Source organism: Myiozetetes cayanensis, unplaced genomic scaffold, assembly GCF_022539395.1.
Source record: "Myiozetetes cayanensis isolate MyiCay16 unplaced genomic scaffold, myiCay2020 scf3, whole genome shotgun sequence".
Taxonomy (NCBI): domain Eukaryota; kingdom Metazoa; phylum Chordata; class Aves; order Passeriformes; family Tyrannidae; genus Myiozetetes; species Myiozetetes cayanensis.
In genome coordinates this window covers 829,632-845,146 of record NW_026087521.1, presented here as the reverse complement: position 1 = coordinate 845,146, position 15,515 = coordinate 829,632, and the positions used below count along the sequence as shown (strand labels likewise).

The window sequence follows — 15,515 nt, the reverse complement described above, 5'->3', positions numbered from 1 at the left end:
GCAGCCCCATCCTCCCGCCCCCTATACAGCCCCCAGCTCCCTCCGTAGGGCCCCCTCCCCACCTTCCCGCCCCCTCTATACAGTCACCCCCTTCCTTCCCTATACAGCCCCTCCGGCCCCTCCTCGCCACCCCCCATGCGGCCCCTGCCCCCTCACCATCCCTCCCCTCCTCGAGAGATCCTAGCCCCACCCCGCGCCATTCGCCTCCCTATATCACCCCCTTCCCTCCTTATGCCACCCCATCCTCTCCCTGTAGGTCCCTCCCCCTCCCATACCCCCACCCCGCAGACTCCTCCTTCTCCCCCTCTAGACAACCCCCCGACCAGTCCCACTCTACATCCCCTCCTCTATCCCATTCCTCCTCCCTATCCCATTCCATCCCCATAACCACCCCATTCCCTCCCACAGCCCCCCAGCCCACCCCGGCTCCTCCTTCTCTCCACTCCAGACACTCCTTCCCGCCAGTACCATCCCACATTCTCTCCCTATCCCATGCCTATCCCACCCCTTTCCATCACTCCCATAACTCCCCCATCCCCTCCCTACACATCCTCACCCCCAGACTCCTCCTCCTCTCCTCTCCAGACGCCTCCCGCTCCAGCAGCCCCCATCCCTTCCCTATCCCACTCCCCATCCCCTCCCTAAACATCCCACCCCTGCCCATAGCCCCCTCAGCCCACCCAGACTCCTCCTTCTCCCCCTAGACACCCCACCCCCGCCAGTACCACCCCATCTCCTCCCTACACCGCCCCCTCCCTCCTAAAACCCCCAGCCCCTCCCAGACATTCCCAAATCCCTCCCTGTACATCACGCCCCCTCCCACTCTCCCTGCGCCCCTGGACTCCTCCTCCTCTCCCTTCCAGACACCCCTGCGCTCCAATAGCACCCTCATTCCCCCTATACCGCCCCTGCCCTCCCTACCGCACCCCCCACATCCTGCCCCTCCCCTACCCCGCCCACCTTCGGACCCCCCTGCCCGCTGCCCCTGCCCCTCCAGGCTCCTCCCTTGCCCCCCGCATCCCGCAGCTCCTCCCGCCCTCCCTGCGCTCCCCCTTTCCCGCAGCTCCTCCCGTCACTCCCCCCATTCCCGCAGCTCCTCCCCCTCTCCCCAGCCCCCTGCTCCCCCGTGTTCCCGCGGCTCCTCCCGCCGCTCCCCCGTGTTCCTGCAGCTCCTCCCGCGGCCCCCTGCTCCCGCAGCTCCGCAGTCCGGCGCAGCCCCGGCCGGAGAAAATGGCGGATCGCGCCGAGATGTTCTCGCTCTCCACCTTCCACTCGCTCTCCCCGCCCGGCTGCAGGTGAGCGGGGTTTTTGGGGGTGCGGGGTTGGGAGGGTGCGGGGTTCTTGGGGGACGCGGGATGCGGCGGGCGCGGGATGCGGGGTCGCCCTGCCCTTCCCCTCCTCTGCACCGCCCTTGGACCGGGCCCGCACCCCGGGCCCCCCGGGCCCCCTGCCCGTTCACCTTGGGATGCGGGGCCGGGGGCCGCATCCCACCCCCGCGCGGCCCTTCCTGGGATTAACGGCGCAGCCGCCGCCGGCCGCATCCATCCATCCCTCCATCCATCCATCCATTAATCCATCTATGCGTCCATCCCCCGGAGCATCCCTGGCCGCTCCTACGCGCGGGGGCGCCAGGGCTCGACGGGTCCCTCTGTCCCCTTCCCCCCACCGCGGGTCAGAGCCCCCCGGCCTCTGGGCCCCCGAGGCCGCCGCATCCCGGGCCGCTGCGGGAGGAGCCGCCGCCGCCTCTTTGTCTCTCCCGAGACGCCGCAGCGGCCCCGGGATGGGGATGGGGACGAGGATGGGGAGGGGGTGCCGGTACCGGGGTGGGGGTCCGCTAGGCCTGGGACCGGTGAGCGCGAGGGCTCAGAACCCCCGAGGCGCTCCCGGGGTCGAGGCAGGAGTTGACGGTGGATACCTGCACCGGGACGCCCTGGAGCCGCACCGGGGTCCCGGGATGGGTCACCTTCCCGCAGGGCTCCCGGGGGTCCCGTGGGGAGGGGGCGCGGCCGGGCCAGCCCCACGCCTGACCTTGGCGGGACCCTCTGGGAGGGGTGCGGGGGGTGTAGGGTGCAGGGCCGGGGGTCGGGGCCGGGCCAGGCTGGCGCAGTGCGGGGCCTTGGCGCCCGGCAGCGGGATGGGGAAGGGCAGGAGGCAGCGTTGAGGGGCAGCTGGAGGGGCCCTGGGGATGCGGGAGCTGCGGGGCGACGAGCTGGGGGCAGTGGGGCTGCGGGATGTGCCCTTGGCTGGTCGTGGCCTGCGCTGCTTCCCGAGGGTCCCCTTGCCTGGGACGTGTCCTTCCCCAGGCAGCCTTGTCCCCGTTCCTGAGCATCTCCTTCACCGACCATCCCCTTCTCCAGGATGTCCCCTTCCCTCACCGTCCCCTTAGCCGAGATGTCCCCTTTCCCGAGTACCCCCTTTCCTGAGCATTCATTTCCCCGGGCTCTCCCCTTCCCTGGCCGCTGCGCAGCAGGACCCCAGGGTGTCCCTGCCCGCGGTGGCGCAGGGAGGGGAGGACGCGGCTTTGCTGTGGCTGCTCGGGCTGGCCCAGGGCCGTGGGGGCAGCCGGGGACCCCCCAGCCCGGCCCAGCCCCGGGGGGAGGAGGCATCCTGGGGAGCGGGCGCTGCGTGCCGGAGCCAGCACGAGAACCGGGGCGAATCCCTGGGGATGCCGCGGCGGCAGCGGCTTCTCCCGGGGCTCCCAGAGCATCCTGAGCTCCCGGCAGGGCCCGCCGAGGCGCGCGGGGCCGTGGCCATCGCTGGCACCCGAACCCCGCCGCGCCCTTCCCGAGGAGCCCTGGGAGGGGGTGCCCAGCCCAGCTCGGTGGGGCCGGTGGGATGGGATCCCCCGGCTGGAGAGGGAGCGGCCGAGGTGGCGGGAATGCCCGGTGTGGGAGTGGCTCGGTGTGGGAATGTCGCACACGCAAGCAGGGCCTGGGGAGGGCTCCCACCTCCCGCTCAGGGGTGGCCGCAGGTGGGGCCACGGGAGCCCCCGGTGCCAGTCAGGACCCCCAGGTCACCAGTTTGGGGTGGCCTTGGGGTCAGCCCCGACCTCCCTGTGGCTCTGCCCCAGCCCTGGGGTGGCAGCCATGGAGTGGGTGGGGGCAGGTCCACTGTCGGGGCCCGTGCCCGCCGGGTGGGAGCCAGGGCAGAGCCCCCGCCCGCGCGGTGTCTGGGGAGCTGGGCTGGGAACGACGAGGAAATTCCATCTGCCCGTGGCCTGCACCGCGTCCCCGGGGAACCCTCGGGGAGCCTGGCCCTGGTGGCGCCCGTGCCAGAGCCGCTGTGCCCCCGCCCCATCCCTGCGTGGCCCGGGGGTGGGAGACATTGGGTGCCCTTTGGGGTCCCACTCCAGCCCATCCCAGCTCAGGATGAGCTGCAGAGGTGGCGGTGGGGCCAGTGGGATGGTGGGTACTTGTGCGCTCCCGTTGTCTCTGACCCCTCCCTAAACCCCACCATGTGGAGGGCTGGGTGAACCCCCCCTTCCCGAGCTGCTGTCTCAGCTCCACTCCAGCTCCAGCCCCTCAGTCTGATGCTCTCACCTGGCAGGTTCCATCCCACTACAGCTGCCCCATCCCACCACAGTGTCCCCATCCCACCGTGCCATTCCCATTCCATGTCAGCCCGGACTGTGTGACCCCCCCCCCCTCAGCCAGGAGGGGATTGTCACCCAGTGAGGAGGGTCCAGGGGTGCAGGAACACAGCCTAGCCAGGGGTTTACAGGCTGGGTCTCCATCCCAGCAGGACTCATGGCCCTGCTGTCCCTGCCCCCCATGGATGGCCAAAGGATCCCCCACAAGGCCCCTGTTTGCCCCCAGAGAGGGCAGAGGATCCCAGGGTTCTTCCCCCACCCTGCTGTCTGCAGGAGAGCAGCCCTGGCTATTCCATGGGGATGGGGAGAAGGGCTCTGCACCCCAACACCCTGGGGCTCTGCTCCCCAGTGGGCTCTGCACCCCTACACCCCGGGGCTCTTCTCTCCCACATCCTGGTACTCTGCACCCTGACACCCTGGGACTCCCTGACACCCCGGGGCTCTGCACCCCAGAGGGCTCTGCACCCCGACACCCCAGTGCTCTGTGCCCCACAGCCCCAGGGCCCCCAGTCCTGGCTGTGGGTCCAGCCCAGCCTTGCAGCCCCAGCCCGTGGTGTCGGGCCTGGCGCCATCCCTGCTGGTTTTGCCCCAAATCTGCGCGGATTGGGCGCTCCGTGCCCTACTTCTGGGAATTATGTGATTAGGGGAATCTTTCTCCCAGTGAATCGGGAGCAGGCGCCCGGCCCCGTGCTGGGTGAGGGGCTGCAGGAGGGGATTTTGTGGGAAAAGCAGGAGGGGGAACAGCCCCACCCCCCATCTAGGGGTCTGATCCTGCTGCTGCCACACACCAGGGCTGAGCCTCCAGGCCTGTCCCCTCTGGAGGTGCCCACCTGCCCAGGTGCTACCATGTACCCATGAGAGTGGGCTGGGGGTCTCTGGGTGTCCCCGACCTCGTGGGGGTTGGCAGAGGGTCCCACTGGCACTGGGGCACTGCCACACACCCATGAGGACCGAGCATGTGGCCCCTGGGTGTCCCCACCCAGAGGGTCCCACTGGTGCCCAGGCACTGCCACATCTCCCTCCTCGCAGAGGGCTCCTCCCAAATGCCTTGTTCCTGTTTTCCAGCACCAAATCCTGCTGGGAATCCTCCTCTTTTTCCTTTGATTCCCGCAGAAACCGCTGGTTTCCATGACACCCCCATTCCCGATGGAAGGTGCGGGGGGGGTCCCTCGGGCTTCCCGTGCCTTGGGGTGTCTGAGCCCAGATCCCCCCTTGATGTGCCCGACCTTGCAGGGGGTTAACCCCTCAGCCACCCCCAGTAAAGCCCCCAGCTGGAGAACAACCCCTCCCAGCACAGGTCACCCCAAACTCTCTGGTGGTGGGGACTGTCCCCTCACTGGCTCAGCTCCAGCCTCTGCCCTGGGTTGGCTCCAAGGATTGTACCGGGCAGGGAATTTGGGACATGTGGTGGCCTTGGCATCCCTGCCCAGCCGGGGTCAAGGTGGGTGTGTGCTGACAGGGTGGTGGTGCGTGTCCATGTGGTGATGCCATCCTCCTGCTCCTGTGCTGGCACCCAGGAGTGACAGGGTGTGGGTGGCACGTCCCTGTGGTGCTGCCATCACAGGGGTCCCATGCTGGCACCCAGGAGCGACAGGGTTATGGTGTCATGTCCCTGCAGTCCTACCAGCCCAACATGGATGGCTGGGCAGGGAATCTGGGACATGTGGTGGCCTTGGCAGGTTTTGCCCAGCCGAGGGCCACTCTGGCCATGTGGTGATGGAGTTATGGTGCCATGTCCCTGTGGCTGTCCCATGCTGGCACCCAGGGGTGACAGGGTTATGATGCCATGTCCCTGTGGCTGTCCCATGCTGGCACCCAGGGGTGACAGGGTTATGGTGCCATGTCCCTGTGGTTGTCCCATGCTGGCACCCAGGGGTGACAGGGTTATGGTGCCATGTCCCTGTGCTTGTCCCGTGCTGGCACCCAGGGGGGACGGGGTTGTGATGCCATGTGCCTGCAGTTCTGCTGTCCTGTTGCTCCTGTTCCAGAGCCTGGGGGTGACAGGGTTATGGTGGCATGTGCCTGCAGTGCTGCCATCCCAGCGTGGAGGGCTGGGAAGGGAATCTGGGACGTGTGATGGCCTCAGCACCTCTGCCCAGCTGAGGGCCACCATGCCATGTGGTAGTGGGGTTTGGTGGCATGTCCCTGTGGTGATACCATCCTGGTGCTCCTTTGATGGCACCCAGGAGTCACAGGGTGCTGGTGGCATGTCCCTGTGGTGATACCATCCTGGTGCTCCTGTACTGGCACCCAGGGGTGACAGGGTTATGGTGGCATGTCCTTGTGGTTCTGCTGTGCTGGCACCCAGGGGTGACAGGGTTATGGTGGCATGTCCCTGCAGTGCTGGCATGTCCCCGTGGTGCTCCTGTGCTGGCATCCAGGGCTGTGACAGGGATGCTGTGGTGGCATCTCCCTGAGGTTTGTCCGGTGCCAGAGCTCCAGTGCCAGGGCTGCCAGCAATACAATGGATGGATGTCCCTGTGGTGCCACTTGTCTCTCAGGGCCATGGGGACACAGGTGGCCTGTCCCTGAGGCCTGTCACCCCCACCCATGTCCCCAGGCCCCCCCAGGACATCAGCCTGGAGGAGTTTGACGATGAGGACCTGTCGGAGATCACGGACGACTGTGGCATCGGCCTCAACTACGACTCGGACCACTATGAGAAGGTGCAGGAGCCGAGTGGCCCCCGGGGTCTGGGGGGGGGGCACTGGCCTGGCACAGCTCCCCCCACAGCAGGGAGGAGTGGCTCCCACTTGCCCAGCTCAGCCTGCCTGGGTGCTGCTGCCAGGACAGGCAGGGGGGACCAGGCAGGGACTGGCAGAGCTGAGGCATCCCTGGTCCCCTCTTGGGGAGCCGTGGGGCACTGCCAACCCTGCCACGGTGGGGATGGTCACCCCGGGGGGGGCTGTGGTGAGTGCAGGGCTGTGTGCTGTGCCCCCTAACCCAGTGCCCCCTCCCCAGGACTGCCTGGTGCTGGACCGCGGGGAGCAGCCCCACCCCGTCTGCACCTTCCAGGACGACTTCCAGGAGTTCGAGATGATCGACGACAACGAGGAGGAGGAGGAGGAAGAGGAGGAGGAGGAGGGCAACGATCTGGAAGCTCCGCCGTCCCCTTCGGCCTCACCCATCCCCTCGCCCGCCCTGGAGGAGACGCAGAAGCACCGACCCACCACCCTCAACCTGACGGCCCCGGGCACCCAGGTGAGCAGGGGGGTGGCCCGGAGGGCTGTCCCCACCCAGGGGTCTTTGCCCCCAGTGCCCGCGGAGGCTTCGTGGGTGCCCATTGACACCGTGTCTCCCCTTTCCCACCCCGGGGCTGGACTCGAGGGTTCCCCTACGATGGAGGGGGGGGTCCCCGCAGGGGTGTCCCCGTGTCCCCGCGCACGCGTGTGCGGTGCCAGCCCCGAGCCACCACCGCAGTGTGTGGGAAGCCGCGTGCGGAGCGGCTCCATCCGGCTGCATCCGGCTGCGTTGCCATGGAGCCGGGGGCTCTCGGGATTCTCGGGGGGGCCCCCCCACCCTGGGAGGGCACCGCACGCTGCTGGGCTGGGGGGAGGGGGGGCTCTCCAGGGTGAGGGTCACTGGAGGGTGACAGACCCCAGGGGTCCCTCTCAGCCTTGTCCCTCTGTGCCCTGGCGGGTGCACCCGCAATGCCGGATCCCACCGGCAATGCCGGATCCCGCTGGCCACCCCGTTCCATCGTCCCGCGGGGGGACAGATGAGCGGAGCCCCTGGATCTGGCCGGATCCGACCCATCAGTGTCAGTAATCCCCGTGCCCTGTGCCCCCAGCACCATCTCCTCCTGCACCCATCCCCTGTACCCTCAGTACCTGTTCCTGTCCCTCCCAGCACCCAACCCTGTCTCCCCATTCCAGACCCCGCCCCACAGCACCCATCCTTATCCTCTCCAGCACCCGGCTCTGTCCCCCAGCACCTGTCCCCATCGTCCCCATTTCTGTCCCTGTTTCCTCCAGCCCCCATCTCTATCCTTCCACACCCCTCCCCATCCCGCATCCCTGTGCCCCTTCCCCATCCCTGTCCCCCCACACCCCTCCCGCCTCCCCAGCTCCCATTCCCGAGGCAGTGCCCCAGCCCCTCCCTCTCCCTCGCGGGTTCGTGCCCGGTGGCACACGGCGCCGGCCCCGCTCCCTAATCCTGGCTCGGTGGGATTAGCGCTGCCCGCGCTTCCCGCCGGGACTAATCCGCAGCTGCCGCCACGCCGGCGGGACAGCCCCGGGGACCCCTGTGGCTCCGGCCATCCCGGTGGCTCCGGCCACACCACGGGGCCACCGGCTCCGGGGTCCTGCTGGGGGGTCTGGATCTGCTCGTGTGGCCCCGCACCCGGGGGTCCCGGGGGTCAGTGCCGGTGCTGGCGCGTCCCCCGCAGGGTTTGCCCCCGGGATGGGCGTCGTGCCGTGCGGTGCCGTGCCATCCCTCGGCCCTGGCGCGCGTCTGGCCGGGAAGGGGATCCAGGGACACCCTAAATCCGGATAAACCCCCGGCACGTGGCGTGGGGGCTGCCAGGCCGGTGGGAGCTCCGAGGGGCGCCCCTGGGCCGGCCCCCACCTGGTACCCAAATTGTCCCATTGTCGGGTCCCCAAACGCGCCCTACACTCCCCTCCCCCGCGTCTCACCCACCCACCCGCCCACCTTGGCTCTGCTCTTCCCGCAGGATTCCCTGAACAACAACGGCAGCTTCCCACCGCCCGCTCACCGCACGACCTGGCAGGACGCCCTCCTCCACTCCTCCTCCTCCTCCTCTTCCTCACACACTGGTGAGAGCGGGGCGGGGATGCCGGGGGGTCTCGCCTCGGCGCGGGGCTGGGGAGGCCCCGCAACCCCCTGGGGTGACACAGGCTCTGCCTTCCCGCAGGACACTCGTCTCCACACGCCTGCATCCTGGACGGACCCTGCCTGGAGAGCCCGCGGGGCCCCGGGGGGGCCCCCCCCTCGCTGCCGCCCTCCCCCTTGGACTCGCAAGGCAACAGCCCCGAGTCCCTGGCACATGGTAACCCATCGCCCCCGAGAGCCGGGCAAGATTTTAACATGAACCTCATCTCCGCAGCGCTCCGAGCTCCGCTGTCCCCGCCGCGCCCCCGCCAGCCGCCCCCTCAACCGTGTCTCTCTCCAACAGGGCCCGCGGCTCCCCCGGTCCCCCGACGCCGGCCCCCCGCCCCAGGCCCCCGCCGCTGCCCCCGCGCCCCACGCAGCCCGAGGCGGCCGGGAGCCGCCAGCCCAGGGTCCCCCCGCCCGCAGCCCGGCCCCCGCGACCCCCGAGGAGCGGGCGGAGGGTGCCCGCGTGTGCCCCCCGGAGCCGCTCAGCTCCGACGGGGAGGGTCCCCAGTCCGGGCGGGCGGCCAGCGTGCGCGGGCACCCCTCGGGCTCCTCGGAGACCACCTCGCCCTCCTCGGACCCCGGCATCGAGGCCGACCTCACCAGCCGCACCGCCAAGCCCTTCCTGCCCGGCGGGCGGCACGGGGAGGACCTGAGCTCGCCCGGCTCCGACTCGGACGTGGAGGGGGAGCTCGAGGCGGCCTTCGCCGGCGGGCGCCTGGTCAGCAACATGATCTCCTCCATCTCGGAGACCGAGCTGGACCTGAGCAGCGACAGCAGCAGCGGCCGCTCCTCCCACCTCACCAACTCCATCGAGGAGGCCAGCTCGCCCGGCTCCGAGGGAGAGCTGGAGCCGGAGCTGGAGGCGCCGGGCCTGATGGGCATCAAGGACTCGCTGCTGCTCGACAAGGGCAAGGAGGAGGAGGAGGAGCCTGCGGAGAGGGGGCCGCCGGAGCGCGGCGTGGTGAGGAGGGAGAGCCTGGCCGAGCTGAAGATGGAGGGGTACTACGACAGCCTGGACCCGGCTGACTGCCCTGCGCCCGAGGGCCAGACCGAAGTGTCTGCCTCCAGCCCCCTGGACCTGAAGATCGACCCGGACCACAGCCTGGAGAGCATCCGGCGCTCCTTCTACCTGCCCGTGGGGCCCAAGCTGATGCCCGAGGCGGACGAGGAGGACAACAGCGAGTACGACTCCGACTCGGAGTCGGAGCCCGACCTGAGCGAGGACTCGGACTCGCCCTGGCTGCTCAGCAACCTGGTCAACAAGATGATCTCGGAGGGCTCATACCCCATCAAGTGCCCGGACGAGTGCTTCCAGAACACCCACTCGCTGTGCGACACCATCTCCCCGGCCTCCGACCTGGAGCCCGAGATCCTGAGCGAGGCGCTGGACGAGGAGCCCGTCCCGCAGGACTCTCCGGCGGGGCCGGGGGACGCGGCGGTGCCGCGGTGCCAGCGCGCCATCGAGCTGGTGGACATGGAGACGCTGCGCAGCTCCCTGGAGTGCGCCGAGGACGAGCGAGGCCTGGACGCCGCCACGGAGCCGCCGCCGGAGCCGCCGGCTGACGAGCCGGGCCCCTTCCTCTTCCTCAGCAACCCCACCAACGACACCATCGCGCCCGTCTTCCCGGGCGCCCCGTCACCCTCGACAGGCTGGATGCCTCCGAGGTCCTGGCCAGCTTTGGCTGCCGCCCCACGCCGCCGCGTGTCCCGTCACGCACGTCCCCTGGCGCTGAGCCCGCCGGCACCGAGCCCGCCATGGCACCGGGGACCACCACGGCACCGGGGACCACCGCACCGCCAGCCCCGAGGGCTGGGCCGTCAACAGGGACCTGGACTCGGGGGTCCTGGAGGCCGACAACATGATAGACGACGTCCGGTTAGTGCCCCCCGACGCCGACCCCGCCACGCTGGACGTCTCCACCGCCAAGACCAACCGCGGCTTCGCCATGGCCTTCGATGAGGACGAGGGGTCCTTCCTGCCCGGCTCCCCCTTCCCCACGGCCCCGCGGCGGGGCAGCTTCGGGGGGGAGCTGTGTCCTGCCCCCGGGGCGCCGGAGCCGCCGGCGCTGGACGAGTCGCTGGCCTACGACTCGGTGAAGTACACGCTGGTGGTGGACGAGCACACGCAGCTGGAGCTGGTGAGCCTGCGGCGCTGCACGTCCGTGCTGAGCGACGACAGCGACCTGCTGCGCGCCTGCGACCGCTGCGACATGGACGACGAGGTGGCCTTCGGGGACGGGCTGGTGGCCCCCGACGCGCACAGCTCCTCCGAGGACTCGTCCCCCGAGGCCGACCTCCAGTTCTCCAAGAAGTTCCTCAACGTCTTCGTCAACAGCACCTCACGCTCCTCCAGTAAGTGGCCGTGTTGTGCCGTGCTGTGGTCGTGGCATGTCGTGGCATGGCATGTCGTGACATGGCGTGTTGTACCGTGCCACGCAGTCCTGACCTGCTCTGCACTCCCTTGGTGGACTGGCTGCCCTTCCATGTCCTGCCCCAGCCACCCTGGCCATGGCATCATCCCCGTGTGCCATGTCATGGGATGTCATGGGATGTCATGGGATGTCACGAGATGTCACGGGATGTCATGGGAGGTGGGACAGGGGTCACAGGGATCCTCAGCCCTGCTCTGCTGGGTGGGGGTTCAGTGGACCCCTTGAAGAGATGATGTCTCCCTGCATCCCAAGGGTCCTGCAGCCCCAGGATGGGGGGAGGGCAGTGATGGGGGTGTCCAGTGATGAGGGATGGGAGCTGCTCCTCAGCCTCATGGAAGCCCCCACCTCCACAGGCACAGAGTCCTTTGGGCTGTTCTCCTGCATGGTGAACGGGGAGGAGCGGGAGCAGACCCACCGTGCTGTCTTCAGGTGAGCAGTGACCCCAACCACGGGTGCCATAGGGGGTCTCCGGGACCCTCTGCCTGCCCACATCCTCCACCCATCCATCCCTCCACTCCTCCATCCTTCCACCCATCCATCCCTCCGTCCATCCCCCCAGGTTCATCCCCCGCCACGAGGACGAGCTGGAGCTGGACGTGGATGACCCCATCCTGGTGGAGCTGGAGGAGGATGACTACTGGTACCGGGGGTACAACATGCGGACGGGGGAGAGGGGCATCTTCCCCGCCTTCTACGCCCACGAGGTGGTCGGCCAGGCCCGGGACGCCATCGGTAGGAGCCCGTGGGGTCCCCAGGGGTTGTGAGGGGGGGGTCTCAGGGCTCTCAGGGCCCTCTCTCCTTGTGCCTTCTCCTCGCCCAGGCTTGAAGAGGAACCCGTGCTGGGTGGAGCGGTTCAACGTGCAGTTCCTGGGCTCCGTGGAGGTCCCGTATCACCAGGGCAACGGGATCCTCTGTGCCGCCATGCAGAAGGTGAGGGGGGGGTGAGGCAGGACCCCTGCGCTGCCCACGGGACCCCCCACCCTCACACCCCTCCCCGTGCACCCCCAGATTGCCACCACCAGGAAGCTGACGGTGCATCTGCGCCCCCCGGCCAGCTGTGACCTGGAGGTGACGCTGCAGGGGATCAAACTCATCCTGACCGTCACCGAGTACAGCCGGGACGAGGAGGTGAGGGCAGGGGGCTGGGGGCACGGGGAGGGGGCTGGGGGCAGGAGGAGATGAGGGGAGGGGTTTTGGGGGTGATGGGGATGGGGTTTGGGGAGACGAGGAGGGGAGGAGGTTTGGGGGGGTGACCAGGAGGTGGTGGGAGCAGGGGTGTGGATTTGGGGGGATGAGGAGGGGAAGGGGTGATGTGGTGATGGGAGGGGGTTTGAGGGGCGACCAGGAGGTGAGGGGAGGGGACGAGGTGAGGGGCACAGGGGGTGAGTTTGGGGGATGACCAGGAGTTGAGGTTTTGGGGGGGCTCCGAGCACTCAGCTGACCCACCCACACCTCTGCTCTTCCCTTCCAGTTCGAGCGCTGCAGCCACTTCTTCCAGATGAAAAACATCTCCTTCTGTGGGTGCCACCCCCGGAACAGCTGGTGAGCCCCTCGACCCCCATCCCCTGCCAGAGGCACCCACGGGCCACACCAGGACCCCCTGCCCGCTCCTGGTCCCTCTGTGGCTGCTCCAGACCCCGATGGGTGTCCCCCCTCCCGGGGCAGGGTTGGGGTGCTCCCCTCACCCTGTCCCCCCCAGCTACTTCGGGTTCATCACCAAGCACCCGGTGCTGAGCCGCTTCGCCTGCCACGTGTTCGTGTCCCAGGAGTCCATGAGACACGTGGCCGAGTGTGTCGGGTATGGAGGGCACGGGGGGCAGGGGGCCTGGATGCCAGGGGATTGAGTGCTGGGGGGCTGGCAGTGCTGGGGTTGGGGGTGCTGGGGGTGTGGGTGTGAGGAGACAGGGGTCTGGGGGGCTGGCTGTGCTGATGCTGGGGTGAGAGGGCTGGGGTGCTGGATGTCTGGGTGCCATGGACCAGGGACTGTCAGGGCTGGGGGGAGCTGGGTACAGGGCATCTGGATTCTGGAGAGATGACTCTGCCAGGGCTGGGGGTGCTGGGGGGGCTGGCAGTGCTGGGGCTGGGGGTGCCAGGGCTGGGGGTGCATTAGGGCTGGGTGCTGAGGGGACAAGGGGTTGGGGGTTTGGCTGTGCCAGGTTTGGGGATGCTGGGGGTCTGGATGCTGGGGTGTGGCTGTGCCAGGTTTGGGGGTGTGGGGGCTGCAGGGGGTTGGGGTCCCAGCCCTGAGCCCCCCGTCATACCTGTCCCCGCAGCCGAGCGTTTCAGGAATATTACCAGGAGCACCTGGAATACGCCTGCCCCACAGAGGACATCTACCTGGAGTAGGGGGGCAGCCGGGGGGGCTCCTGCTTCTGCACCCCCCTCCAGCCCCACGGCGGCCAGAGACTGTGTGACCCCCAGCCAGCCGGCTTGGCCCCCCCGCACACGCTCCAGCCCAGGCCCCACGGCCCCCCCGCACACCCTCACCGCTTCTCGGGGGGCCGGGGGCCGCCACGGACCACGGGTGGGTATCGGGGTGCGCCCCGGGCACCCCGGGCACGGGGGTGATGCAGCCCGGCCTGGGGGGCCGGGGAGGAGCTGCCCCCCACCCCCTGCATGAGCATCGCCAGCCCGGGGGGCAGGAGCGGGGAGAAGCCCCCTGGCCACGGTGGGGGGGCCGAGAGGGGGCTCAAGGGGGTGAGTGGGGCTGGGGGAGGCTGCGGGGGGCTGATGGGGGCACGGGGAGTGGGGGGGTGCCAGGGTGAGCATCTCCATGAAGCCCCTGAGCCCTGCACAGTGCCGGCCCCCACCCTGAGGAATGGGGGTCCCCCAGTGCTGCAGCCCCAGGAACGGCCCAAACCCCCTCTCCAGCTGCAGCCCCCGGGTCTCCTGCCCCCGGCCCCCTCGTGTCGGTGCCCCGGCCCCACCCCGCCACCGCTCCGCCATCCCCCTGCCTGGGGGCCGAGACCCCCCCGCGGGGCCGTGGGTGCAGCACCGCGCTCGGGCCCCGGGGGGGTCCCCGTCGGGGGGTTCCCGTTGGGGGCCCCCCCTCTCCTCACTGCTGTGCCTGGTGGTTTCTTTGCTTCGGCCCCTCTCGCCCAGCGCTATCGTGACTATAACTCCACCCGCTCTATGTCCCGATATTTATCTGTAACTCAGCAGCCAGAGGAGCCCCGAGAGCCCCCCCGAGCCACTGTACGACCCCCGGTTGTCCCCACGCCGTGTCACCCACTTGGTCTTTCAATAAAATATATGCTTGGTGTGACCACGGGACTGGGGGCGCTGCTGGGGGACCCTGGGCTGGGCTGGGGGGCGCAGGGTGGGGGGCAACCACAAAACAGGGGGCACCCAGGAGAGGGGGGCGTGCAGGAGAGTGGGGGCACCCAGAGAGTGGGGGTACACCCAAGTGGGAGGGGGGGATAGCAAGAGAGTGGGGGCACCCAGGAGAGGGGGGGTACACCCAGGTGTGGGGGGCAACCACGAGAGGTAGGGACCCCAAGAAACATGGGGCACCCAGAAGAGTGGGGGGCACCCAAGAGAGGGGGGCACTCAGGAGAGATGGGGTATCCGGGGGGGGGTACCAAGCAGAGGGGGCACCCAGGTGAGTGGGGGCACCCAGGTGAGTGGGGGCACCCAGGAGAGGGTGGGGGACACCAAGGAGACAACGAGGCAAGGGGGGTCACCCAGGAGAGGAGGGGGCACTCAGGTCAGTGCGGGCACCCAAGAGCCCTGGCACCCGGGGCCCCCATGGGTGGCTGGGAGCTGCTGTAGGTGTAACACTGGGGACGGTGGCATTGTGAGCACGGGACGTGTCCTGGCACCTGTGGGAGCCGTAGGCACCCCCAAAATGCAGGCACTGCTGTCTGTCCCTCTGGGGCTCCTGTTTGTCCCCAGTCCCGCGCAGGGACAGGGACAGGCCAGCACGGGAGGGGCTGCAGGAGCTGAGAGACCACAGGACAGAGCGGAACTTTCTTATAAATTTATTACATAATAATAATAATAATTAATAATAATAATATAATATAAGAAACATAGATCTCTGTGGGGGATGTGTATCACAACGTCAAGGGCGGGAGGCGAATGGCCGCACCTCCATGACTCTGGAGAAGGAGAAATCTCCTCCGGAAAAAATCCATACAAAATAAGGGTGAAGTCAAACCGACCCTGGGAAATTAAAACCGGAACGAAAACCCACAGGTGAGTCCGTCTGGGTGAGAACCAAGAGTGTGGATGGCGGGGCCGCGGCGGGAGCCGGTTCTGTGCACATGCAGTGGGCGTGAGGGTGGCTCCGCGGGTGGCACATGCATGGGCAGTGAGGGCTGGCCGGGGCACGGCCGGGCGGGCACCGCGCTGCGCCGGCGCCGCCGGGAGCCGAGTGCTCCGGGGTTGTTTTGTCTCGGGGGGGTCACGGACAGGCTGATGGAAAGGGGGGGGCGATGGCGCTCGGCTGGACAACGGAAAATACCGACAACTTCTTTAAAAAAAAACCCCAAAAACCAAAAAAAACCCCTTTGAAGCAGGAGAAAAAAAAACCAAAAAAAAAGTGTCTCCCTTTGTACAGCGGATAAACCCAAGTCGTTGAGAAGCCATGAGAATCACAGTAACCGCCGCGGCCGGGCCCGGCGCCACGGCACGCGCGGCACGGGGCGCGGCATGGC

At 68.6% G+C, this 15,515-nt stretch overlaps 1 protein-coding gene across 1 annotated transcript; it reads left to right on the top strand.

The window, feature by feature from the left end:
* Positions 1–1,140: 1,140 nt before the first annotated feature.
* Positions 1,141–13,563, top strand: MAPK8IP2 (mitogen-activated protein kinase 8 interacting protein 2). The gene is given in 15 exon segments (XM_050325059.1): positions 1,141–1,295; positions 6,150–6,255; positions 6,551–6,790; positions 8,262–8,364; positions 8,463–8,768; positions 8,800–10,055; positions 10,058–10,172; positions 10,205–10,777; positions 11,211–11,286; positions 11,417–11,589; positions 11,678–11,787; positions 11,866–11,985; positions 12,329–12,399; positions 12,557–12,655; positions 13,131–13,563. Coding segments are annotated over 15 exon segments (3,486 nt in total). The 5' UTR covers positions 1,141–1,230; the 3' UTR covers positions 13,204–13,563.
* The last annotated feature ends 1,952 nt before the right edge of the window (positions 13,564–15,515 follow it).